This window comes from Epinephelus fuscoguttatus, linkage group LG21 (genome assembly GCF_011397635.1).
Source record: "Epinephelus fuscoguttatus linkage group LG21, E.fuscoguttatus.final_Chr_v1".
In the NCBI taxonomy this organism is placed as follows: domain Eukaryota; kingdom Metazoa; phylum Chordata; class Actinopteri; order Perciformes; family Serranidae; genus Epinephelus; species Epinephelus fuscoguttatus.
The window spans coordinates 39,441,434-39,468,722 of NC_064772.1; the positions used below are offsets into that span (position 1 = coordinate 39,441,434).

Here is a 27,289-nt window from a genome sequence, read left to right on the forward strand (position 1 = left end):
TTTCTGCATCTTTTCGGGTCAGGATAGGCCTAATTTCCGCAATATTACGCAGATGAAAAAATGCAGTCTGTGAGGTTTGTTTTAAATGAGAATTAAAAGACAAATCTTGATCAAATGTTACTCCGAGGTAGTGACAGTGGACACATCAGAAAGTGTAAATGAGATTTCTGTCTGATAAACTCAGGTGGAGACATTAATCCAAATAAATGACATATTAATCTAAATCCTGCTGAGCTCTGTGCCGCAGGTTTCATTGAAGAGGCCTCGCCCACACTTCCAGCAAATCGTGTACTGTGCAAAGCGTTGTGGGGATTTTATATCCGCTGTTGGGATTTAAATTAGGCCTCACCAAGGGGCACCAAATATGTTGGGATTTAATTGGCTATCGGAAATAATTAATTATTATTAATAATATTTAATAGTTATGTTAAATAATGTGACTCAATTAACACTAAATCACCTCATGGTGCATTATTCCCGTAAAGGGAAAAATGATAGCCAGTTAAAGATATCAGTCTTATAAAATAGGCTAAACTATTAATTTGGAGATTGATTAATAATTAAATTAATGACAACAACCAAAATTAACAGTAACGCCTGAAGGATTTCGGAGTTCTTGACGCAGCAGAGGCTGACTATTCATTCACTCTTGTGCAGCATTAAACAGACAGCAGGTATGATTCCAGAGAATTATATTTCTTCACAAACTAGCAAAGCAAACCAAAACACACAAATTCTAACTAGCTTGGTATGTATATTTGTGTGTGTGTGTGTGTGTGTGTGTGTGTGTGTGTGTGTGTGAAGAGAAAGACATTGGGCTCTAGTTTCGCAGACCAGGCGAGGCGGAGGCGCAGCGCACCTGCGCTTCGCCAACTGGGTGTGGCCAGGCGGATTTTGCAAGTTTGGCACACCGTGCGCCTGGCGCACCTACTCGTCTTTCCCACCTCCATCCCTCCTACCTGCGCAAGTCGGAAAGAGGGAGGAGAGAAGGCGTGGAGTGGGTTTTACACACATCACACCAATCAAATGAGCCGCTCTCCTCGCCCTTAAATGCGCCGCACGAAGGTGTAATGAGAGTTTACTCAATTCGCCATGGCAGAAGAGAGCAGCAGCGTCAGACGGCCAAACTTCTCCCAGGAGGAAACTGATGTTTTGGTCCGGGAGGTCCAAGCTCGCAGTGTCCGAATATACGGAACTGCGAGCAAACCTCCACGGGCTGATGATGCAAAGGTAGCCTGGGAGGAGGTCATCACAATTGTAAATCAATGTTGCGTTTCTCTCGTGCGTGCTCGCTCTCTTTCTCTCTTGCAGTCTCACTCTGTTTCTTTTCTTTTGACTTTTCTAAGATGACAGATGCTGAATATATACTCCCTACCTGATGCTGTGGCTGTTTGTGGTTGGCTGAGAGGGATGTGAACTCATTAGTTTGCAGCTGTGTTAATCAAATCAGGTTGGGTTTCCATTACGCGTGCCAAATGTGCCAAACGGTGCCAATCCCCTTTGATCTGACATCAGATGTGACGGGACAGTCGATATAGAGATACATTTATGTGCTGATTGCAGATAGTTGCATTGAATAGTGGTTTTGTGGCTATTTATTGTATCGTTAATGTGCCTGATATTCTGGAAACCTGCCTGTGAGGTTTTGGTGACATGTGCGCACTGTCCGCTGGTCAGCCAAACTTCGGCTTACACCGGCTGCACTCCGCCTGCGCTGACAGTAGACCTGGTTTCAGCTGGCGAGCTTTTAGCGCACCTTCGGCGAAGCCTTTCGGCACGAAACTGTCACTGCGCCAAGCTGGATCTATCGACACCTCCCCCTGCTGCGCCGCCACACCCATCTCAGTGCACCTCGGTCTGCCAAGCTACCAAACTGAGCACGCCTCGTGTTGTGCTGCTCGAAACTAGCTCTGCGCAGGGTTCGCTCACTGAGGTGTGAGGTGAAACCTCCTGGAGATGGGTGTCACATAGCTCTATTTGTTTGAAGACAAAGAGCATGCAAAGGAAGAAGCCTTTAAATGTCCAGTGTAGATTTTATCAAATGACAAAATATCTGTGGTCCTGTGAATCCCAACACCGCGGAGGATCCACACATGCATCCTTCGAATTTCTCTGAAAGGTCTCAGTCCTTCATGAAACTCAGAAGGATCCTTGACATTGGAACAGCCCTTCGGCAGGTCGATAACATAGTGTCCTTCGAATTCGGCCGTTTGAGGATCCTTCCTTTACTTTGAGAAACACCTAGCATTTGTTTGTGTGTCCAGGAGACGTTGGGGAGTCCGGAGGAGGAGCAGAAACCTCAGAGCACCATCAGTGCTCTCAGACGCTCCTTCTTAGAGGGAGGAGGAGGAGCAGAAGGAGGAGGAGGAGTGATGACAGAGTGGGAGAAACGTCTCGCCTCGTCACCTCTGCGACGATTTGACGACTCCCCGATGATCGAACCGCTGGAACCAGAAGAGGTGAGGAGACTCCCAACATGTGATACACACATCTGTCTGCTGGTGGGTGGATGAATGTAATGCACATTCCACACACACCAATCATCGATCAATCATTCAATCAATTTTATTTATAAAGCCCAATATCACAAATCACAATTTGCCTCACAGGGCTTTACAGCATACGACATCCCTCTGTCCTTATGACCCTCACAGCTGATCAGGAAAAACTCCCCAAAAAACCCTTTAACGGGGAAAAAACGGTAGAAACCTCAGGAAGAGCAACTGAGGAGGGATCCCTCTTCCAGGACGGACAGACGTGCAATAGATGTCGTACAGAACAGATCAGCATGATAAATTAATAGTAATCCACATGACACAATGAGACAGAGAGAGAGAGAGAGAGAGAGAGAGATGCAGGACAGACGTGCAATAGATGTCGTACAGAACGGATCAGCATGATAAATTAACAGTAATCCACATGACACAATGAGACAGAGAGAGAGAGAGAGAGAGAGAGAGAGATGCAGGTAATGACAGTAGCTTACAACAACATTAATGAAAGTAATAATATTATAGTTATAGTTCTGGCTACTGTGGTACAATATGTTGAAAGTATGTATTAATATCTGGCAGTATACATGTGTGACAATAATCATATGTGTATAATAACAGTAGAAGTATGACTAATGATGACAGCAACATTATCACATTGTCTGCCTGCCTGCCTGCCTGCCTGCCTGTCTGTTTGTCTGTCTGTCTGTCCCTCAGGCCTTCCCATTGGACGAGAGCTCAGCAGTGGTAGGTGGATTGAGACATGAAAAGAGTGGTCCAGGTGTTTCCCATCTGTCAGTCTGTGTGCTGCTGCGTTTCATTGGTCGTTCCTTTAGCTCCTCCTCTCGCAGTCATCATCAGTGACCTTGGTTAGGTCGACCGTCAGAGGGCGGGGCTAGTGTCAGACTGGAGGTCACACCACCGAAGAAGAAGATCAATAAATACGTACAGTCTTTAAATGGATGTTACAGGACACATGTTTGTCCCTCTGTCCTCTGTCCCGCTATCCTCTGTCCCTTGTCCCTCTATCCTCTGTCCCCCTATCCTCTGTCCTCTGTTCCCTGTTCCTCTATCCTCTGTCCTCTGTCCATCTATCCTCTGTCCATCTGTCCTGTGTCCTCTGTCCCTCTATCCTCTGTCCATCTGTCCTTTGTCCTATGTCCTCTGTCCTCTGTCCCTCTATCCTCTGTCCCTCTCAGCTGATTAGAATACAAACTCCACTTTAACATTAAAATCATAGTAGAAACCTCAGAATGGGACACAAAGGAGGGATCCCTCATCCAGGATGGACAGTAGAACAGTAGGACAGAAGGACAGACAGTAGGACAGACAGTAGGACAGGCAGATGCACAGTAGGACGGACAGTAAGACAATGGGAAAGATGGACAGTAGGACAGACAGTAGGACAGACAGATGGACAGTAGGACAGATGGACAGACAGACAATTAGGACAGATACAGGACATTAGAACGATGGACAGTTGGACTGACTGTAGGACAGATGGACAGACAGTAGGAATGAAGGATAGTAGCACAGTCAGGAGGACAGACAGACAGTAGGAGAGACAGTAAGACAGTGGAACAGATGGACAGTAGGACAGACAGGAGGACAGTAGGACAGCATCAGGACAGACAGTAGGACAAACGGACAGTAGGACAGAAAATAGAGCAGATGGACAGACAGTAGGACAGACAGACAGTAGGACAGAAAGTAGGGCAGATGGACAGACAGTAGAACAATTGGACAGATATTAGGACAGATAAACAGTAGGACAGGACACAGTGATCCTGAGACAGAAGGCCTGAGGTCTTTTTAACATCATGCCGGAGGACTAAAGTTGAAAGTTAGCCTTTGGCTAACACCGGCACATTTACAGCAATGTTCATTAATGTGCACTGTCCTCTAAATAAAATAACATGAAATAAACAGAATGACATCATGTCCTCACTGTGAGAACAGTGATGATAATCAGATCGAAGCTCCACCCTCCCAGCGGCCTCTGTGTGATGTCAGCTGACAGGAGGTGGAACTACCAATGAAATGCCGCGAGTGTTGAGTGATGTTGCTCACATGTGCACTCCAGGAGGGCGGGGTCATGATAAACCAAGCTCCTCCTCAGCCAATCAGAGAGAGGAGCTACACAGTGGGGCAGAGCTACGACACGGCCTCGGGAAGAGTCGTCACCATGACGGTGATGGACGACAGCCCAGACGTCACCATGACAACAACTAATACTGAGATGGGCAAGCAGGTCAGAATCATACCACTGTCCACCGCTGATGATGTCATCACAGGGGGACCGCTGATCACGATTCGTGAGGTGAAGACACCGACCTCGCCAATGGAGCTGCTAACCGGCATCGCTGACATCGGCGGTGTCATCAGTGGGGGTGGTTCCAGAGGAGGCGGAGCCAGGACTCTGGACTTCCGTGGGGGCAGGGCCTCTGTGATCTCACCTTTGAGCCCCCTCCATATCCCTTCCCCTAACCCCCCTCTGGATGAACTGAGTATAAGCCCCGCCCTCTCACCAAGTCACCTGACAGGCAGGACATCGCCCTCCATGGCAAGAGTGGTATGCTGGTTGGCTGGTTGGTGGTTGGCATGGAAACGTGCATGAGATGCTAACACAGCGACCTGGCAGTGATGGGTTAAGCCTCAAAGCACTGTCACAGGAAGTAATTTCAAACTGAACACTTCAGCTCTGAAAAACTGTCCTACAGTAAATACAGAGTGTGCTACAGTGAATATAGAGTATCCTACAGTGAGTACAGTGTGTCCTACAGAGGGACAGAGTGTCCTACAGTGAGTACAGTGTGTCCTACAGAGGGACAGTGTGTCCTAAGGAGGACAGTGTGTCCAACAGTGAAGACAGTGTGTCCTACGGTGAATATAGAGTATCCTACAGTGAGGACAATGTGTCCTACGGTGAATATAGAGTATCCTACAGTGAGGACAGTGTGTCCTACAGTGAGAACAGTGTGTCCTAAGGAGGACAGTGTGCCCTACAGTGAATATAGAGTATCCTACAGTGAGTACAGTGTGTCCTACAGAGGGACAGTGTGTCCTAAGGAGGACAGTGTGTCCAACAGTGAATATAGAGTATCCTACAGTGAGGACAATGTGTCCTACAGTAAATATAGAGTATCCTACAGTGAGTACAGTGTGTCCTACAGAGGGACAGTGTGTCCTACAGTGAGGACACTGTCCTATAGTGACAGTTAAAATGTTAGGGCCATTTAAATTGAATATAGTATTAATTGGTGATATGATATTTCATGCCTTGAGGTTTCCAAACAAAAGATGCAGAGCCAAGGTGAGCTGCAAAGGTGTGATAGTTAAGAGTGATGGCTTCACTTTTACTGCAATTAATTTTGTATCCTGAAAACTGACCAAATTATATATATGTATATTGTATATTGTATATTAACTAGAGGATAGAAAAAAACTGATGTAGGTGCATGGTCAGATATGATGATACTATGAATCTCACACATTCTCATCATATCTATGGTCAGATATGATGATACTATGAATCTCACACATTCTCACACACACATCAAGCTTTCGATACAAGCAGATAATCTATTCGTGAATATGAATTATGAACCATGGAGTAAAAGGTATAATCACGGGTATTGGGATTAGATAGGCGCCAAATGTCAGTCAGCGCCAAGGAGTTTTTTAATTCAGTAAAAGCTGTAGAGAGAGTTCCATCTGATGGAAGGGGACGGCTTGAGCGGTCTATAGTAGGATCACTTACCATATTAAAGTCTCCTCCCAACAGAATGGGGTCTCCAGCAAACGTTGACAAAAGTACACTCAGTGATAATAAAAACACAGCTTGATTGGAGTTGGGTGCATAAATGTTTACGAGTGTATATTTTTGATTTTGTAAGAAACCTGAAATTATAATGTATCTTCCATCCTTGTCAGCAGTTTGTTCTGTTAATTTAATAACTTTCTTGTCAGCGCTGCACTGGTCCTCCAATTCTCCAATTTGGTTCTCAGCATTACCCATCCTGTTCAACACAGCCCAGGTGTCTGTTTTCAACCCTTTGATAGACTCGCTGAGTTTATCAAATCTGAGTTCAAAAGAGTTTTTAATGCTGTTAATCTGAGTCAATAATTGTTGCGCCCAGGCCGGCAGTTCTTCCTCACCCATGATTTGTTTGGAGGGCGCACGGTCTGTGTCTTGTTTTCTCTGTCTTGTCTCCCGCTGGGATGTTTCACTGGCCATCCATACAGAAATATACCTTGCTGATATATTTAGTTAATGACGTTTATCTATTATGTTGTAGGTACAGTTTAAGTGCTTCAGGAGGCTCTACCATTCCTCACTTGTCACGTGATCCTCCGTCACAACTCAGGACATTGTGTCTTGAGTTGTGTCTTGAGAAATAGTGTATCCTAAAATGAATACAGTGTGTCCTACAATGAGTACAGTGTCCTACAGTGAGAACAGCATGCCCTACAGAGGGACAGTGTGTCCTACAGTGAGTTAAGAGTGTCCTACAGTGAGTACAGTGTGTCCTATGGAGGAACAGTGTGTCCGACAGAGGGGCAGTGAATATAGAGTGTCTTAGAATGGGCACAGTGTGTCCTACAGTGAGGATAGTGTGTCCTACAGTGAATATAGAGTGTCCTACAGTGAATATAGTGTGTCCTACAGTGAAAATAGTGTGTCCTAAAGTGTGTCCTACAGAGGAACAGTGTGTCATACAGTGAATATAGTGTGTCCTACAGAGTGAATATAGAGTTTTCTACAGTGAGGACGTTGTGTCCTATAGTGTTACCATATAGAGTCTCCTTAGAATGAGCACAGTGTGTCCTACAAAAGGACAGTGTGTCCTACATTGATTGGACAGTGTGTCGTGCATAGAGTGTCCTACAGTGAATATATTTTTGTCCTACAGTGGATATAATGTATCTTCCACAGTGAGGACAGTGTGTTCAGTGGATACAGAGTGTCCTACAGTGAGGACAGTGTGTCCTCCAATGTCCTACAGTGGATACAGAGTGTCCTACAGTGATCAAAGTGTGTCCTACGGAGGAACAGTGTGTCCTACAGTGAATATAGAGTATCCTACAGTGAGTTTATCAAATCTGAGTTCAAAGAGAATTTTTAATGCTGTTAATGAGTTCCTAAAATGAATACAGTGTGTCCTACAATGAGTACAGTGTCCTACAGTGAGAACAGCATGCCCTACAGAGGGACAGTGTGTCCTACAGTGAGTTAAGAGTGTCCTACAGTGAGTACAGTGTGTCCTATGGAGGAACAGTGTGTCCGACAGAGGGGCAGTGAATATAGAGTGTCTTAGAATGGGCACAGTGTGTCCTACAGTGAGGATAGTGTGTCCTACAGTGAATATAGAGTGTCCTACAGTGAATATAGAGTGTCCTACAGTGAATATAGTGTGTCCTACAGTGAAAATAGTGTGTCCTAAAGTGTGTCCTACAGAGGAACAGTGTGTCATACAGTGAATATAGTGTGTCCTACAGAGTGAATATAGAGTTTTCTACAGTGAGGACGTTGTGTCCTACGGTGAATATAGAGTGTCTTAGAATGAGCACAGTGTGTCCTACAGAGAGGACAGTGTGTCCTACATTGAGGACAGTGTGTCGTACAGAGGGATAGAGTGTCCTACAGTGAATATAGTGTGTCCTACAGTGGATACAGAGTGTCTACAGTGAGGACAGTGTGTCCTACAGTGGATACAGAGTGTCCTACAGTGAGGACAGTGTGTCCTACAGTGAATATAGTGTGTCCTACAGTGGATACAGAGTGTCCTACAGTGAGGACAGTGTGTCCTACGGAGGAACAGTGTGTCCTACAGTGAATATAGAGTATCCTACAGTGAGGACAGTGTCCTACAGTGAATATAGAGTGTCCTACAGTGAGGACAGTGTCCTACAGTGAATATAGTGTGGCCTACAGTGAGTACAGAGTGTCCTACAGTGAATATAGAGTATCCTACAGTGAGGACAGTGTCCTACAGTGAATATAGAGTATCCTACAGTGAGGACAGTGTCCTACAGTGAATATAGTGTGTCCTACAGTGGATACAGAGTGTCCTACAGTGCATACAAAGTGTCCTACATTGAGGACAGTGTGTCCTACAGTGAATATAGTGTGTCCTACAGTGGATAGAGAGTGTCCTAGAGTGAATATAGTGTGTCCTACAGTGGATACAGAGTGTTCTAGAGTGAATATAGTGTGTCCTACGGAGGGACAGTGTGTCCTACAGTGGATACAGAGTGTCCTAGAGTGAATATAGTGTGGCCTACAGTGAGCACAGTGTGTCCTACGGAGGGACAGTGTGTCCTACAGTGGATACAGAGTGTCCTAGAGTGAATATAGTGTGGCCTACAGAGGCACAGTGTGTCCTACGGTAAATATAGAGTGTCTTAGAGTGAGCACAGTGTGTCCTACAGTGAGGCCAGGACAAGAACAAGGCTTTCAAATGAATTATAGTCTAGTTTAGGGTTAGGGCTGATTAACAGACTAGAGTTACAACAGTGTGTCCCACAGTGATTACAGAGTATCCTACTGTGAGGACAGAGTGTCCTACAGTGAGGACAGTGTTCTACAGTGAAAATAGTGTGTCCTACAGTGAGTACAGTGTGTCCTACTGAGGAACAGTGTGTCATACAGTGAATATAGTGTGTCCTACAGGGGGACAGTGAATATAGAGTTTCCTACAGCGAGGATGTTGTGTCCTACAGAGGGACAGTGTGTCTTACGGTGAATATAGAGTGTCTTAGAATGAGCACAGTGAGTCCTACAGTTAGGACAGTGTGTCCTACAGAGGGATAGAGTGTCCTACAGTGAATATAGAGTGTCCCACAGTGAGGACATAGTGTCCTACAGTGAATATAGTGTGTTCTACAGAGAGTACAGCCTGTCCTACAGAGGGGCAGTCAATATAGTTTCCTACAGTGAGGACGTTGTGTCCTACAGAGGGACAGTGTGTCCTACGGTAAATATAGAGTGTCTTAGAGTGAGCACAGTGTGTCCTACAGTGAGGATAGAGTGTCCTAGCTGCAGTGTTCAGTTAAACTTCCTGTCAGACACCATTTTGTTTTTCCTCTACCTTAAAATCAAAATGGTGGACCCTCAGCAGGTCTCTTTCATCTGCTGTTTATTTTCTTTACTCAGTTTTAATCGCTTCTAATCGGTTTCTGATTGGCTGCTGGGGGCGGGGGGGGGGGGGCTTCTTAATGCATTTATTTCCTCCTGCTCTTCACTTCCTGTCGGTCTACCTTTGATTCGTTACTGACTCTTGTCACAGTTAAGTGTCAGGTCAGGAGACCAGTGAGGGAGCACCGAGTGTTACAACATATAGTTATTATAATTTTAATTCTGAGTTGTTGTTTTTTTAACTTTATGGATCTGTGTGAATATTTTACAGTTTTAGTTTTACTGATTTTAATTATTAATTTTTAGTTTTTAAAAAATTTGCGTTGTTTTCAGACGTTCGTTTGTTTGTTTGTTTGTTCTGTTGCTGTTGCTGTCGGTACGTCAGGTAAAGTCAGGTGACAACATTCTCTGCTCTCATTGGTCAGATGTATCGAGGCGTTAGCCCAGGTCAGACCTCCCAGAATGCAACACTCACCACTTTGTGGTCCGATCACCACAAATGAACTGCACTAGAATTCATTACATTACTTCCTGTAACGAACCACTGTGTTCAGATCAACACCACTGCATTGCACCAGTGTCTGAGTCGGCTGATGACTTCATCGTACCAGAGTCTGGCTTGGCTGATGACGTTATCATGGCAGAGTCTGACTCGGCTGATGACGTCTTCGCACCAGAGTCTGACTTGGTTGATGACATCATACGCCTCACGCTGAGTCTGCCCAGACTCCATCTTTGACAGTAGACACTGAGAAAATTAACTGAACCTGTTTAAAGTTGACAGTCATGCAGCTCACCAGCTAACATCAAGCACTTGTTAGTAATTAATCATTAATTACTAACAAATCAGTGCGACACATCCCTGGTGACCACGCACCGTGTGGCCACGCACCGCGTGACCACGCCCCCCCGCATGGCTGTCAGTTTCTACCAAGAATCAAACTCAGTTTTATTTTATTTTACCTGATGAAATAGAATCTAAAGTTTCTGTCTCATACCTGTCTGCCTTTCTAACCTCTGTTTGTTTGTTTGTTTGTTTGTGTGTGTGTATGTGTGTGTGTATGTATGTGTGTGTGTGTGTGTGTGTGTGTGTGTGTGTGTGTGTTTGCAGCCCAAACCCACATTTGATGAAATGTCTCCTGAGCTGACGGCTCTGCTGAAGTCAGCCAGAGAACAAAAAACCTTCAGAGAGCACAACCTGCTCAAGGTGCCTGTCTGTCTGTCTGTCTGTCTGTCTGTCTCTGTCTGTCCCACTGTCTGTCCCACTCTTTATATGTCCACGGAGGATTAACAACTTTCAGGTTAAATAGATTTTTATACAGACATTTTTATGTATCAGCTGTCCGACCGACACTGAGAAGTGAAGGCTCGACATACAACACTCTTGCTATAATACGTATAACACTCAATGTTCAACACTGGACGTTCAACACTGTACGTTCACACTTGACATTCAACACTGGATGTTCACACTTGACGTTCAACACTGGACATTCACACTCAACGTTCAACACTGGACGTTCACACTTGACGTTTAACCCTGGACGTTCACACTCAACGTTCAACACTGGACGTTCACACTTGACGTTTAACACTGGACGTTCACACTTGACATTCAACACTCAATGTTCACACTGGACGTTCAACACTCGACGTTTAACACTCGACATTCACACTTGACGTTCAACACTTGACGTTTAACACTCGATGTTCAACACTCAACATTCAACACTTAACGTTCACACTTGACGTTCAACACTCGACATTTAACACTGGATGTTCAACACTCGACGTTGGACGTTCACACTGGACGTTCAACACTGGACGTTTAACAGTTGACGTTAAACACCTGACGTTAAACACTGGACGTTCAACATGTGGCGTTCACACTCGGCGTTCAACACTGGACATTCAACACTTGACGTTCAACACTCGGCGTTCACACTCGGCGTTCAACGCTGGACGTTCACATTTGGCGTTCAACGCTGGACATTCAACACTCAGCGTTCAACACTTGACGTTCAACACTCGCCGTTCACACTCGGCGTTCAACGCTGGACGTTTATACTTGACGTTCAACATGCGACTTACAACAGTTGGTGTGGACAGATGTGTGTGTCTTGTGTATAATGTTGGGTTACTGTTGCTGAATAATTAAAAGATAATTTTGGACTTGTACATTGCGATTGTTGCTTACAAAAACTTTTGCTGAGGATGAAAGTTGTTGGTATTGATTGTTGCCAAGGATGATTTTTGTTGATGATTATTGTTGCTGACGTTGATTGTTACTGCCAATAACTGTTGCTGATGTTGATTGATGCCACCAATAACGGTTGCCGACGTTGATTGTTGCCGACAGTAACTGTTGCTGACGTAAATTGTTGCTGATGTAGATTGTTGCTGACAATAACTGTTGCTGATGTTGATTGTTGCTGCTGATAACTGTTGCTGACATTGTTGTTGCTGACAGTAACTGTTGCTGACGCTAATGGTTGCTGCTGATAACTGCGGCTGGTGTTAACTGTTGTTGATGTTGATTGTTGCCAACAATAACTGTCGCTGACATTGATTGTCAAGTCAAGTCAAGTCAGGATTTATTTCTAGAGCATGTTTAAAACGACGGCAGTCGACCAAAGTGCTGCACATTGGGGGTACAGAGTTAAAACAACATCAATAACAAAAATAAAATAGATGTAGAAAACAACGATAAAAAGACAGAGCAAACAGTGCAAAGATTAAAATAGCAATTAAAATAAATAAATAAATAAATAAAACAACAACTTGAGATCATCGTGCTCAGGCTGAATGATACGCCAGGTGGACGAGAAAGTTTTTTAGGGAGGATTTAAAAGTCTCAAGGGACTGGGAAGATCAAATGTGAAGGGGAAGGCTGGTCCAGAGCCTGGGGGCAGCCGCTGCGAAGGCTCTGTCACCTCGAGACTTTAGTCTGGTTTTTGGCACCACCAACAGTAGTTGGTCTGAAGACCTCAAGGTTCTGGTTGGGGTGTGGCGCAAAAGGAGCTCAGAGAGATACAGAGGGGCCAGACCGTTGAGAGCTTTAAAAACAATTAAAAGGATTTTAAAATCAATACGAATACGGACCGGGAGCCAGTGGAGGGAGGCTAAGACTGGCGAGATCTGGTCACGCTTGTTCTTGCCCGTGAGGAGGCGAGCAGCAGCGTTCTGGACGAGCTGTAGACAGTTGAGGGAGGACTGATCCAGGCCAACATAAAGGGAGTTACAATAATCTAATCTGGTGGTTATGAAGGCATGGATCACCCTTTCAAAGTCTGCAGCTGAGAAATAGGGCTTGGTTTTGGCTAAAAGACGTAGCTGGAAAAAGCTAGTTTTGACAACAGCACTGATCTGTTTGTCAAATTTGAATTGGCTATCAAAAACCACCCAGAGATTCTTTACAGAGGAACGAATGTTGGGGTTCAGGGGGCCCAGGAAATCTGCGGAGCTGCGTGGGGACATGTGGCCTCCAAACAGGATAACCTCTGTCTTGGACTCATTAAGATTTAGAAATTAGAGCTCAACCAAGATTTGACATCACTCAAACAATCCAGCAGAGGCTGCACTGCATCCTTGCTTGGAGACCTTAGTGGCAGGTAAATCTGGACGTCGTCAGCAAAGCAATGGAGTGAAATCTTGTGCTTTCTAAAAACATCACCGAGAGGCAGCATATACAACAAGAAAAGAACAGGGCCCAAGATGGAGCCTTGGGGGACTCTGCGGGTCAGTGGGGCTGCAGCAGAGGAAAAGTGACCTGACTGCACAGAAAAAGTCTGATCTGTCAGATAAGACCTGAACCAGCTAAAGGCGGAGCCTGTAATGCCCACGGACTGCTCGGCGGTGTAGCAGGATCGCGTGGTCAGCTGTATCAAGGCGGCTGACAGGTCTAAAAGCATCAGGATGACAGAGTTACCTGAGTCGGCAGCTAAAATCAAGTCATTAAAGACTCTCAGCAGGGCAGTTTCGGTGCTGTGTCTAGGTTTGAAGCCAGACTGGAACTTTTCATGAATGTTGTGCTGGGCTAAAAAAAAAGACTGCAATTGGTTACATACTGCTCTCTCTAGAACCTTGGATAAATAGGGGAGCTGAGATATGGGCCTAAAGTTTGAGAGGATGGAGGGATCCAGATTTTTTTTTTTGATTGAAGGTTTCACCACAGCATGCTTAAAGGCAACGGGGACACAGCCTGAACTGAGACTGGTGTTGATCAGCAGTAAGACGCTATCTCCAACTGAGTCAAATACTTCCCTGAGAAGATGGGGGGGTATACTGTCTGAGGGCATTTTGTAGGCCGCAGATGATTGACTACATCTGAGAGTTGGGAGGGACAGAGGCTCAAAGTGGTCAAGCATAGCAGGGCAGAGGGTAGAGGATTCTGAGATGGGCCCGACACAAGTGGGGGTGGGTCTGAGGGCAGAAGCTTTTTTAGAAAGAAAGAAGTCATTACAGAGGGAAGGCGATGGTACAAGGGGGGAGACATCACAAGGATTAATGAGAGCATTAAGAACATTAAACAAAACTTGGGGCTTATGGCTGTTATTAGAGACTATGGCAGAGAAGTAGGCAGTTTTGGCAGTTTTGACAGCTCTCTGGTAGTCAGACAGGCAGCCATGGAGAATCTGTCGGGAAACAAGGAGCTTATCTTTCTTGCATTTTCTCTTAGCGTGTCTACATGCGCATCTGAGGGCGCGTGTCGATTCATTTAACCATGGCTGACTAGATGGTTTAGTGCACTTTAACCTGAGAGGAGCAACAGTGTCCAGGATCTCAGTGCATGTGAAGTTGAAAAGAGACAATATGTCATCAGCACTAAAAGAACATTTTTCATCTAGTGTACATAGCGGGGAGTCAGTAAAAGCAGCAGAAAACTGTGTTGCAGTCATGGGGGTTATAAGCGTGCGGCTGCGTGCAGGGGCGGTAGGTTTATCCGCCGAGCCCGGCAGAGATAAGGTGAACAGCACGGGTAGGTGGTCGGATATACATGCTGTTGCGCAGATTTCATTGACAGAGACAGACAAACCATAGGACAGGACAAGGTCTAAAGTATGCCCCTTTTCAGGTTTAAAAATTCCCTGGCCAGAGGACGGGATTCGCAACATACTTGGATGTTAAAGTCACCAGAAATTAAAATGTGGTCGTATTTCACTACGATCCCAGACAGGAAGTCCGCAAAGTCATTTATAAAGTCTTTGCTGTATTTTGGTGGACGATATACAGTGACACAAAGGACGGGAGTTGACATATTGGTGATAAATTCAAAAAGCTCCAATTCAAAGCTGCAATAGCTTGGCACAGGCTGGGACAGACAGCACTGGAGATTGGATTTGAATACAGAGGCTATGCCGCCGCCACTGCCCGAGGAGCGGGGTGAGCTAAAGAAAGAGCAACCTGGAGGAAGTAGTTCCGAAAACGGGGTATCGTCACCAGCAGGGATCCAAGTTTCCATCACGAACATAACATCCAGTTTGCGGGAACTGAAGAAGTCATTCGACTGGAAAGTTTTATTAACTACTGACCTAGCATTAAGCAGGGCCATGCTGAGGTTTCGCTCCGGACTAGCTTATGTTGCAGCGCGTCTCAGCGGGTGGAGAACGGCTGAACGCCGTGGTCCCGACGCCGGCGTGAGGCTGACAGCAGAGCAGGGGCAGAGGGTCCAGCTACCGGTGAGAGCAGAGGCGACAGCTCTGGAAAGACGGGGCAGACCCATTGCCAGATCGAGAGCCGGGCAGGAGGAGCAGGTCCCAAGCGCAGGCCAATCGGGGGAGAGGAAGAGGCCGACAGGTAAGCCTTGAGTCTGACGAGTACACCGCCACGTTTTCCCTGTCTTCTGAGGCTCTTTTTCCGGGAAAGGAGGCAAGAGAGCCACTGGTGGCACTGCCTGGAGGCGGGGCGCGTCCTCTGGAAGCGCTCCCTTCAGGATGAAACACAGGGCAGTCGGCGTAGGTGATCGGGGATATCCGCCAGCACAGGGGAAATTGTTTGCTGGTCAGACATTGAGCGATCTGACGGCAATAGAGCCTCAAACGAGGCTCTGATTTTGAAGAGAGCTAGGCGATCATAAACCAGCAGAGCAGACGCATGTCGGCAGGCGTAAAACAGCAGAAACAGGACAGCGGCAAACAATATAGTGAGACAACAGGAGGAGCGAGGTGGACGGCTTGCCATCACGGGCGCCATCTTTCCCATTGTTGCCCACAATAACTGTTGCAGATGTTGATCAGCAGTAAAGTGACTGTACCTGAACATTAGTGGATAAACGAGTTGACTGAATGAAACTGTGAGTGGTCGCTGAGCTGTAGCTCTGCCTCCTAACACCTGCAGCCCTGATTCATTTGTCCTTTTTCTCTTTACTTCCTGTTTCAGACGTCAGAGAAGGTGGAGACGGTGTTCCTGATGACAGAGCCATGTGACCAAGACCTGCCAATGGCGGACCAGCCTCAGGTAGAAACGGGAAATCTTGTGGGCCCCCCGCCTAGCAACCGCCCGCCCCCTCCACCAGGGGCATGTATGATGCATGCTGATGATGTCACAGAGGAATGGGCTAGTGATGATGACAGTATTAATGCTATTGATGCTAACCAGGCTAATAGTCTACCACATAAACACGAGGTCAGTGATGATGATGTCAGCGATGATGAGCCCAGTAGCCAGGCTAGTGATGGCGATGCTAGTGATACTAGTGAAGATGCTATCAGTGTGTTAGCGCAGGCAGCAGTGGAAGAGGCTATGGAGGCTGCAGTCAGACAGGCTCAGAGCCCAGATGCTAACGATGCTAATCAGTACAGCATTAATGCTAACTTAGCAGTTAGCCACGGTGAGAAGGAGCTAACTACCATCGAGCTAAACAACAGTCCCAGCTGCAGACCCCAGTCTGTCCTGGGCTCTCCACCCACCGGGACTCTGTCTCAGCATTACCATGATGACCAGGACTCTGACGAGGATGAGGGAGGGTGGAGGTTCGGAGAAAACTCCCCTCCTCCATCTTTACCTTGCCCCACCTCGGGACGCTCCCCCTGCTCAGCCAATCAGACACAGCCATCTGACCTCAGTGATGATGATGATGATGATGATGAGTCCAAACCTCTGCAGGAGGTAAAACCTGTCACACATAGACCTGAACCCACTTAAACCTGTCCTACTTAAACCTGTCCCACTTTAACCAGTCCCACTTAAACCTGTCCCACTTTAACCTGTCCCACTTAAACCGGTCCCACTTTAACCTGTCCCACTTAAACCTGTCCCACTTTAACCTGTTCTACTTAAACCTGTCCCACTTTAACCTGTTCCACATAGACCTGTCCTACTTGAAGCTGTTCTACTTGAAGCTGTTCTACTTAAACCTGTTCTACTTGAACCTGTTCCACTTAAACCTGTTCTACTTAAACCTGTTCCACTTAAACCTGTCCCACCTAAACCTGTCCCACTTAATCCTGTCCCACTTAAACCTGTCCCACTTAAATCTGTCCTACTTGAACCTGTTCCACTAAACCTGTTCTACTTGAACCTGTCCCACTTAAATCTGTTCCACTTAAACCTGTCCCACTCAAACCTGTCCCACATAGACCTGTCCTACTTGAAGCTGTTCTACTTAAACCTGTTCTACTTGAACCTGTTCCACTTAAACCTGTTCTACTTAAACCTGTTCCACTTAAACCTGTCCCACCTAAACCTGTCCCACTTAAACCTGTCCCACTTAAACCTGTCCCACTTTAACCTGTTCCACTTAAACCTGTTCCACTTAAACCTGTTCTACTTAAACCTGTTCCACTTTAACCTGTTCTGCTTAAACCTGTCCCACTTAAATCTGTTCCACTTTAACCTTTTCTGCTTAAACCTGTCCCACTTAAATCTGTTCCACTTAATCCTGTCCCACTTAAACCTGTCCCACATAGACCTGTCCTACTTGAACCTGTTCCACTTAAACCTGTTCTACTTAATCCTGTTCCACTTAAACCTGTCCCACTTAAACCTGTTCCACTTAAACCTGTTCCACTTAAACCTGTCCCACCTAAACCTGTCCCACATAGACCTGTCCCACTTAAACCTGTTCCACTTAAACCTGTCCCACATAGACCTTTCCCACTTACTTGTCTCTGTAAAACCAGCCTGTGGGACATGTCTCAGTAAAACCACTCTGAGGGACATGTCTAGTAAACCAGTCTGTGGGACATGTCTCAGTAAAACCAGTCTGTGGGACATGTCTCTGTTAAACCAATATGAGGGACATGTCTTAGTTAAACCACTCTCAGGGACATGTCTCAGTTAAATCGGTCTGAGGGACATGTCTCAGTTAAACCAGTCTGAGAGACCTGTCTCAGTTAAACCACCCTGAGGGACATGTCTCAGTTAAACCAGTCTGAAGGACCTGTCTCAGTAAAACCAGTCTTAGGGACATGTCTCAGTTAAACCAGTCTGAGGGACATGTCTCTGTTAAACCAGTCTTAGGGACATTTCTCAGTTAAACCAGTCTGTGGGACATATCTCTGTTAAACCAGTCTTAGGGACCTGTCTCAGTTAAACCAGTCTGAGGGACCTGTCTCAGTAAAACCAGTCTTAGGGACATGTCTAAGTTAAACCAGTCTGTGGGACATGTCTCAGTTAAACCAGTCTGAAGGACCTGTCTCAGTAAAACCAGTCTTAGGGACATGTCTCAGTTAAACCAGTCTGAAGGACCTGTCTCAGTAAAACCAGTCTTAGGGACATGTCTCAGTCAAACCAGTCTGAGGGACATGTCTCAGTTAAACCAGTCTGAAGGACCTGTCTCAGTAAAACCAGTCTTAGGGACATGTCTCAGTTAAACCAGTCTGAGGGACATGTCTCTGTTAAACCAGTCTTAGGGACATTTCTCAGTTAAACCAGTCTGTGGGACATATCTCTGTTAAACCAGTCTTAGGGACCTGTCTCAGTTAAACCAGTCTGAGGGACCTGTCTCAGTAAAACCAGTCTTAGGGACATGTCTAAGTTAAACCAGTCTGTGGGACATGTCTCAGTTAAACCAGTCTGAGGGACCTGTCTCAGTAAAACCAGTCTGAGGGACATGTCTCTGTTAAACCAGTCTTAGGGACATTTCTCAGTTAAACCAGTCTGTGGGACATGTCTCAGTTAAACCAGTCTTAGGGACATGTCTAAGTTAAACCAGTCTGTGGGACATGTCTCAGTAAAACCAGTCTTAGGGACATGTCTAAGTTAAACCAGTCTGTGGGACATGTCTCAGTTAAACCAGTCTGAGGGACATGTCTCTGTTAAACCAGTCTTAGGGACATTTCTCAGTTAAACCAGTCTGTGGGACATATCTCTGTTAAACCAGTCTTAGGGACCTGTCTCAGTAAAACCAGTCTGTGGGACATGTCTCAGTAAAACCAGTCTTAGGGACATGTCTAAGTTAAACCAGTCTGTGGGACATGTCTCAGTTAAACCAGTCTGAGGGACCTGTCTCAGTAAAACCAGTCTTAGGGACATGTCTCTGTTAAACCAGTCTGTGGGACATGTCTCAGTTAAACCAGTCTGTGGGACCTGTCTCAGTTAAACCAGTCTGTGGGACATTTCTCAGTTAAACCAGTCTGTAGGACATGTCTCAGTTAAACCAGTCTGAGGGACCTGTCTCAGTAAAACCAGTCTGTGGGACATGTCTCAGTTAAACCAGTCTGAGGGACCTGTCTCAGTAAAACCAGTCTGTGGGACATGTCTCAGTTAAACCACTCTGAGGGACATGTCTCTGTTAAACCAGTCTGTGGGACATGTCTCAGTAAAACCAGTCTGTGGGACATGTCTCTGTTAAACCAGTCTGTGGGACATGTCTCAGTTAAACCAGTCTGTGGGACCTGTCTCAGTTAAACCAGTCTGAGGGACATGTCTCAGTTAAACCAGTCTGTGGGACATGTCTCAGTAAAACCAGTCTGTGGGACATGTCTCAGTTAAACCAGTCTGTAGGACATGTCTCAATTAAACCAGTCTGTGGGACATGTCTCAGTTAAACCAGTCCGAGGGGCATATCTCAGTTAAACCAGTCTGAGGGACATATCTCAATTAAACCAGTCTCAGGGACATGTCTCAGTTAAACCAGTCTGAGGGACATGTCTAAATTAAACCAGTCTGAGGGACCTGTCTCAGTAAAACCAGTCTGTGGGACATGTCCCAAGTTAAACCAGTCTGTGGGACATGTCTCCTAATCATGAAGTTGTCTGAGTTGATCAACATGTGACAGTTGTCTCTGTGTGTCCTTCAGGAGGTCCCTGTGATGAGGAAGACTCTGACATATGAAGCTCCAGGGGTGAGGACCGTCTGTCTCTGTGTGTTCACAGATGATATTTATTATTGACTGTAAACTGATCAGAGTTCGGTCTGTGTCTGACACCAGGAACTTCATGTTTCAGCCTGTAGTTCAAACACCTGACTCTGTTTCCACGGCAAAGAAACAACAACAGGAAGACAGTACTGTTTCCTGTGTTTCAGAGCCGCGCAGATTCTGATCCTCCTGCTGGTCTGCTGCTGAGCTCCCAGACCTTCACCGCTGAGACCGCCAACACCACCACCACCACACACATCACTAAGGTAACACAAACATCACCACAGTCAGTCAGACTTTTCCAGCAGAAACTGTGACGTTGTCAGAATATTAAAAAGGAAATAGAACCGTTCCAACAATCAGACACAGAAACCAGGACAAATGTGAGACATGATCCTACTGTCTGACTGTCCCTCTCTTTGTGTCTCTGTCTTCCTGTCCCTCTCTGTCTGTCTTTGTCTTCAGACGGTCAAAGGTGGGATTTCAGAGACCAGGATCGAAAAGAGAATTGTGATTTCTGGAGACACAGAAATTGACCATGACCAGGTAACTTTATTGTTGATGAACCATGTAACATAACCTGGATTAACCATGAACAGACCTTTACATACCTGGACTAACCATGGACAGACCTGGATTAACCATGGAAAGACCTGTACATACCTGGACTAACCATGGAAAGACCTGTACATACCTGAACTAACCATGGACAGACCTGTACATACCTGGACTAACCATGGACAGACCTGGATTAACCATGGAAAGACCTGTACATACCTGGACTAACCATGGAAAGACCTGTACATACCTGGACTAACCATGGACAGACCTGTACATACCTGGGCAGACCTATACAGACCTGGATTAACCATGGACAGACCTGTACATACCTGGATTAACCATGGACAGGTCTATACAGACCTGGACAGGTCTATACAGACCTGGATTGACCATGGACAGACCTATACGGACCTGGATTAACCCTCTGGGCCCTAGGCGTTTTTGGGGTATTTTTCCTGCCTTTACTTTTAAGCTCATATCACAGTCATTATAAAGGCTACATACACATGCTATATCTTGTTTTTTTTCCAGGATAATCTGGGCTAACCAGGTTTGCCATTGTTGTTTTGCCATTTCATGTCCTTCTATGTGGCTATATTTTATATTAATTTTTATATCAATGAAAAAAACATCCGTGTGACTAAATTCTTACATTTTTACATGTATCTCACCATAGCAAGTTGGAAGTTGACATATTCTGCCATATATGAAGAGGGGAGACTCTCTGGAATCTGGCAATATAAGAACCATGATGGTGGGACATTCTGTCACTTCACAGCTGTCCAAAACATGTGGTTTGTGCCAGGCGGACATGATTGCCAGTATTTTTTCATTATTGCAAGAAATTCCATTGACTCACAAGTCAAACATGTGTTTTATCTGAAAGAAACATGCAATATTTACATCTAAGATCATAGAAATATAGTCAACCAAGTGCAATGATGTCCTCCAAGATAATATTTGCCACTTTGTTTGCAGTAAACAAAGTTTGTTGTCGTTTTTCAGTTTCAGTTATATACTGGGGGGGCATTTTGGGCATGGGGGGGGGCACGTGTCCCCCTCAATGTATATGGTGACTACGGCCCTGTCAGCATGCATAATTAGGCTACAGTTGTCTGGCTGCGCAAAGATGAAGTGGCTGGTCTTGTCATACAAAGTTTGATGGAGTGTCAACTGGACAATATGGAGATGTTTGCATCTTGAAAGCCGGTCTACAAATGTGGATAGACAGGGAGAAACACACGCAAGCCTAAGATGTAGTAAGATACGATATTCCTCACTATATGAAATGACTGATAAGATCTGTATAATGGATTGTAAAGAAATTCATCAGGTTTTTATTTTGTAGAAAATTGATCTGCATTTATAGCATGATGGGATGACTGCACAATGATGTGTGGTATCACATGAAAGCTCTGCTCCTGCGCTTTCATGTGATATGTGTGGCATTTCGGTGCGAGCCTGCATTCACGAGTAATCCATCCAAGAGTATTGTGTGTGCGAAGCTGTATGAAAGCTCTGTCATACATCATTTTATTTTAACTTTATCATTTTTTTTTTCGCTCTGAAAACATTGGACTACCAACAAGTGCTTGGTCTTGTCGTAAAGCTACAATTCCGCGGTTTCACATGGTATGCGTGGCTTCTTGCTATGACGCACGGTCGCGGAGGAAATCAATAGAGAAGAACAGGTGTGAATTTGGACGCACTATGCGTCGTTCGGGTCCATAGGGTTAACCATGGGCAGATCTATACAGACCTGGATTAACCATAGACTGACCTGTACAGACCTGGATTAACCATGGACAGATCTATACAGACCTGGATTAACCATAGACTGACCTGTAAAGACCTGGATTAACCATGGACATACCTGTACAGACCTGGATTGACCATGGACAGACCTATACAGACCTGGATTAACCATGGACAAATCTATACAGACCTGGATTAACCATGGACAGACCTGTACAGACCTGGGCAGATGTATACAGACCTGGATTAACCATAGACTGACCTGCAAAGACCTGGATTAACCATGGACAGATCTATACAGACCTGGATTAACCATAGACTGACCTGTAAAGACCTGGATTAACCATGGACAGATCTATACAGGCCTGGATTAACCATGGAAAAACCTATACAGACCTTGATTAACCATGGACAGATCTATACAGACCTGGATTAACCATAGACTGACCTGCAAAGACCTGGATTAACCATGGACAGATCTATACAGGCCTGGATTAGCCATGGAAAGACCTGTACAGACCTTGATTAACCAGGGACAGATCTATACAGACCTGGATTAACCATGGACTGACCTGTACAGACCTGGATTAACCATGGACAGATCTATATAGACCTGGATTAACCATAGACTGATCTGTACAGACCTGGATTAACCATGGACATACCTGTACAGACCTGTATTAACCATGGACTGACCTGTACAGACCTAGATTAACCATGGACAGATCTATACAGACCTGGATTAACCATAGACTGACCTGCAAAGACCTGGATTAACCATGGACAGACCTATACAGACCTGGATTAAACATGGACAGATCTATACAGACCTGGATTAACCATACACTGACCTGTGAAGACCTGGATTAACCATAGACTGACCTGCAAAGACCTGGATTAACCATGGACAGACCTATACAGACCTGGATTAACCATGGACAGATCTATACAGACCTGGATTAACCATGGACAGACCTATACAGACCTGGATTAACCATGGACAGATCTATACAGACCTGGATTAACCATAGACTGACCTATACAGACCTGGATTAACCATAGACTGACCTGTAAAGACCTGGATTAACCATGGACAGATCTATACAGACCTGGATTAACCATAGACTGATCTGTACAGACCTGGATTAACCATGGACATACCTGTACAGACCTGTATTAACCATGGACTGACCTGAACAGACCTAGATTAACCATGGACAGATCTATACAGACCTGGATTAACCATAGACTGACCTGCAAAGACCTGGATTAACCATGGACAGACCTGTACAGACCTGGATTAACCATGGACAGATCTATACAGACCTGGATTAACCATAGACTGACCTGTAAAGACCTGTATTAACCATGGACAGACCTATACAGACCTGGATTAACCATGGACAGATCTATACAGACCTGGATTAACCATAGACTGACCTGCAAAGACCTGGATTAACCATGGACAGACCTGTACAGACCTGGATTAACCATGGACAGACCTATACAGACCTGGATTAACCATAGACTGACCTGTAAAGACCTGGATTAATCATGGACAGATCTATACAGACCTGGATTAACCATGGACTGATCTATACAGACCTGGATTAACCATAGACTGACCTGTAAAGACCTGGATTAACCATGGACAGATCTATACAGGCCTGGATTAACCATGGAAAAACCTATACAGACCTTGATTAACCATGGACAGATCTATACAGACCTGGATTAACCATAGACTGACCTGCAAAGACCTGGATTAACCATGGACAGATCTATACAGGCCTGGATTAACCATGGAAAGACCTGTACAGACCTTGATTAACCAGGGACAGATCTATACAGACCTAGATTAACCATGGACAGATCTATACAGATCTGGATTAACCATAGACTGACCTGCAAAGACCTGGATTAACCATGGACAGATCTATACAGGCCTGGATTAACCATGGAAAGACCTGTACAGACCTTGATTAACCAGGGACAGATCTATACAGACCTGGATTAACCATGGACTGACCTGTACAGACCTGGATTAACCATGGACAGATCTATATAGACCTGGATTAACCATAGACTGATCTGTACAGACCTGGATTAACCATGGACATACCTGTACAGACCTGTATTAACCATGGACTGACCTGTACAGACCTAGATTAACCATGGACAGATCTATACAGACCTGGATTAACCATAGACTGACCTGCAAAGACCTGGATTAACCATGGACAGACCTGTACAGACCTGGATTAACCATGGACAGATCTATACAGACCTGGATTAACCATGGAAAGACCTATACAGACCTGGATTAAACATGGACAGATCTATACAGACCTGGATTAACCATACACTGACCTGTGAAGACCTGGATTAACCATAGACTGACCTGCAAAGACCTGGATTAACCATGGACAGACCTATACAGACCTGGATTAACCATGGACAGATCTATACAGACCTGGATTAACCATGGACAGACCTATACAGACCTGGATTAACCATAGACTGAACTGTAAAGACCTGGATTAACCATGGACAGATCTATACAGACCTGGATTAACCATGGACAGACCTATACAGACCTGGATTAACCATGGACAGATCTATACAGACCTGGATTAACCATAGACTGACCTGTAAAGACCTGGATTAATCATGGACAGATCTATACAGACCTGGATTAACCATGGACTGATCTATACAGACCTGGATTAACCATGGACTGACCTGTAAAGACCTGGATTAACCAGGGACAGACCTGTAAAGACCTGGATTAACCATGGACAGATCTATACAGACCTGGATTAACCACAGACTGACCTGTAGAGACCTGTATTAACCATGGACTGACCTGTCAAGACCTGGATTAACCATGGACAGACCTGTAAGAACAGAACAGGACCAGGACTCAGACCAGGATTTGATCCTCGTGTCTTTCTTGAAGGCTCTGGCAGCGGCACTCAGCGAGGCCCGACGGCAGCATCCTGAGCTGTCGGTCACACGAGTCGTCGTCCATAAAGAAACAGAGGTGTCTCCTGATCATGTTATTGATTAGTGACATCACAGGTAACAGGGAGGGTCAGGACCCCACGGATGCTGATTGGCTGACTGGTGCATGACAGCTCTCCTTGTGTTTGCATGTTTGTGTTCAGGAACGTGACGTCATAAAACCAGGAGCTCCAAGGGTCTGATTGGTTCACAGAGAGATGAGGGACTCCTGTGATTGGATAACATGTGGGGGGTTCAGAGAGGACAGGAAGTATCTTTGGGGGCTGGTCGGTTGTTATGATGATGATGATCAGTTAGTGTGAGGAGGAAATAATCAGCCTTCCTGCTCAGCTGATCAGAATGATGAACCATCATTAATGCTAAACTAACATGATGTGTATTCACTGGCCTCTCAAATGTGACATCGTTTTATAGTGGCCCCGCCCCTGCTGCCCACCTATATCCACCTCTGATGTCATGCTGATTCAACAATCAACAATCAGGAAGTCAAATGAGCATTTTAAGATGTATCACTGGCCGCTGAGAGGACAGTGGACACATTAACATGCTATGCTGACTGTTTGGACCGTTATGTGAAGCTTGCTTCGCTATGCTAATTTCCATGAGCATGAAGTTGTCCTGGCTCGCTAATCTCATCCTCTGCCTGAGTTTACAGGTGGCTGATGGGAAAATGTGAAGCTGCTTCCTGTCGTCAGTCCCTTCAGGATGATGTGGGCAGTTTTACTGAATGTTTGATTTCACTGCAACTTCTCTGAAAAATCATGTTCACATGTTTTAAAGTCTTTTTTTGGGAGCTTCTTATGATGAGATCTTATGATGATCAGTGTTTCCCAGAGTCAGAGTCTGTGAGTGATGTTGGGTGTAGATCAGCTGTTAATATGGTTTGGTGCAGCGTTGAAGGACCGCCTCCATTAGATGCTCTCCTCCTGCTCTTGATCAATCAGTCGATCAATTTTATTTATAGACCATTTCAAACTGGACAACATAAACATTCTAAATGGGTCCCTTTGTATTTCCTGTTTGAATGTATGTTAATGCAGAAGCTGACAGGAAGTAAACAGGGACCAAAGTTGTTGCCCTAGCAACAGAATAGCAATGAAATGGTCCATAAAGCCCAAATCACAATTTGCTTCAGAGGCTTTACAGCATACAACATCCCTCTGTCCTTTGGACCCTCACAGCTGATCAGGAAAAACTCCCCAAAAAAATCCTTTAACGGGGGAAAAAATGGTCTGCTTGGTTAGCTAACACAGAACAAGGTGATGTCATCACTGCCTGCCATGTTCTGGACAGAAGCCTCGCGGCAGCAGTTACACCTGACACCGAGCCGTTAATCTCACACTGACACTGAAACATCCCGACTCGTTGTTAAGCCTGCTGATTAAGACTCGTTTTCACCAAACGGACCTGGACCTTCGGACCTGGTAACAAAAGATGAACTTCAGGCACTCATGCATGGAGCAGGAACAGATGCATTTGAATGGAGTTAAAATGCCTTTATTTCAAATTTAAGGTGTGCTGATGGATTCACGTCATCAACTCATGCATTGAGTAACATTACAAGTTAACGTTCCACCTTAAAAGTTGCCGGCAGTCGGCCCAGTGAATGAAGTTATTTTTTTCTCTTTCATTTTATAGTTGTAGTTTACTGATGTATGAACAGAGGTTACATAAAACCAGAGTGAGCGTCCTCTACTGACCAATCAGACTGCAGGGTTTCTAGCTCCACCTTTTAGTACCAGATCTGTGTGCTAGGTACCCCAACAGAGGGGGGACCAAACATGGGGACGCTAAGGAACGCTTCTGTTGGGACCATCCACAACTTTTCACTGTGGATTGATAAGGTTCATACTGTCTTCTTAATTTGAATATTTTAAGGTTTTCTTACATTCAGACAGAGAAGGTGTAAGGAGATGTGTTTTACCTGCTTGACAGTTTCGACTGAGACTGCAGTCTTCCTCAGAAGCGTCATCCGACATGCTGCTGACGTGTCATATATCAGCTGGTAGGCCTGACGGA

At 45.3% G+C, this 27,289-nt stretch overlaps 1 protein-coding gene and 2 long non-coding RNA genes across 24 annotated transcripts in view; 1 reads left to right on the top strand and 2 right to left on the bottom strand.

Annotated features, from left to right (window-relative positions):
• LOC125881962 (protein 4.1-like) overlaps nucleotides 1-27,289 on the top strand; it is a 68,773-nt gene that overhangs the window by 38,769 nt on the left and 2,715 nt on the right. For 5 of the 14 annotated variants that reach the window (XM_049565473.1, XM_049565472.1, XM_049565476.1 and 2 more), the window contains 9 exons: nucleotides 2,265-2,459; nucleotides 3,210-3,239; nucleotides 4,576-5,064; nucleotides 10,742-10,837; nucleotides 16,009-16,737; nucleotides 19,871-19,915; nucleotides 20,098-20,196; nucleotides 20,396-20,476; nucleotides 25,206-25,327. In XM_049565473.1, the coding sequence (XP_049421430.1) occupies nucleotides 2,265-2,459; nucleotides 3,210-3,239; nucleotides 4,576-5,064; nucleotides 10,742-10,837; nucleotides 16,009-16,737; nucleotides 19,871-19,915; nucleotides 20,098-20,196; nucleotides 20,396-20,476; nucleotides 25,206-25,316 (1,875 nt within the window). In that variant the 3' untranslated portion in view covers nucleotides 25,317-25,327. The remainder of the gene's footprint in view (nucleotides 1-2,264; nucleotides 2,460-3,209; nucleotides 3,240-4,575; nucleotides 5,065-10,741; nucleotides 10,838-16,008; nucleotides 16,738-19,870; nucleotides 19,916-20,097; nucleotides 20,197-20,395; nucleotides 20,477-25,205; nucleotides 25,328-27,289) is intronic. The other 9 variants (XM_049565484.1, XM_049565474.1, XM_049565477.1 and 6 more) reach the window with 9 other exon arrangements.
• LOC125882028 (uncharacterized) lies at nucleotides 16,955-19,909 on the bottom strand. 6 transcript variants are annotated; one of them, XR_007448280.1, is made up of 4 exons: nucleotides 18,375-19,909; nucleotides 18,263-18,318; nucleotides 17,480-18,178; nucleotides 16,955-17,434 (listed from the first exon to the last, which is right to left on the bottom strand). It is a non-coding gene; the product is annotated as an uncharacterized LOC125882028 (long non-coding RNA). The 6 variants fall into 6 exon arrangements; XR_007448281.1 differs by lacking the exon at nucleotides 18,263-18,318 and having other exon boundaries at nucleotides 18,795-19,909; XR_007448276.1 differs by having other exon boundaries at nucleotides 17,480-18,570; nucleotides 18,795-19,909.
• LOC125882030 (uncharacterized) lies at nucleotides 20,476-25,198 on the bottom strand. Of its 4 annotated transcripts, none has more exons than XR_007448284.1 (3): nucleotides 24,410-25,198; nucleotides 20,677-24,099; nucleotides 20,476-20,593 (listed from the first exon to the last, which is right to left on the bottom strand). It is a non-coding gene; the product is annotated as an uncharacterized LOC125882030 (long non-coding RNA). The 4 variants fall into 4 exon arrangements; XR_007448283.1 differs by having other exon boundaries at nucleotides 20,484-24,099; nucleotides 24,410-24,688; nucleotides 24,782-25,198; XR_007448286.1 differs by having other exon boundaries at nucleotides 20,484-24,099; nucleotides 24,410-24,533; nucleotides 24,627-25,198.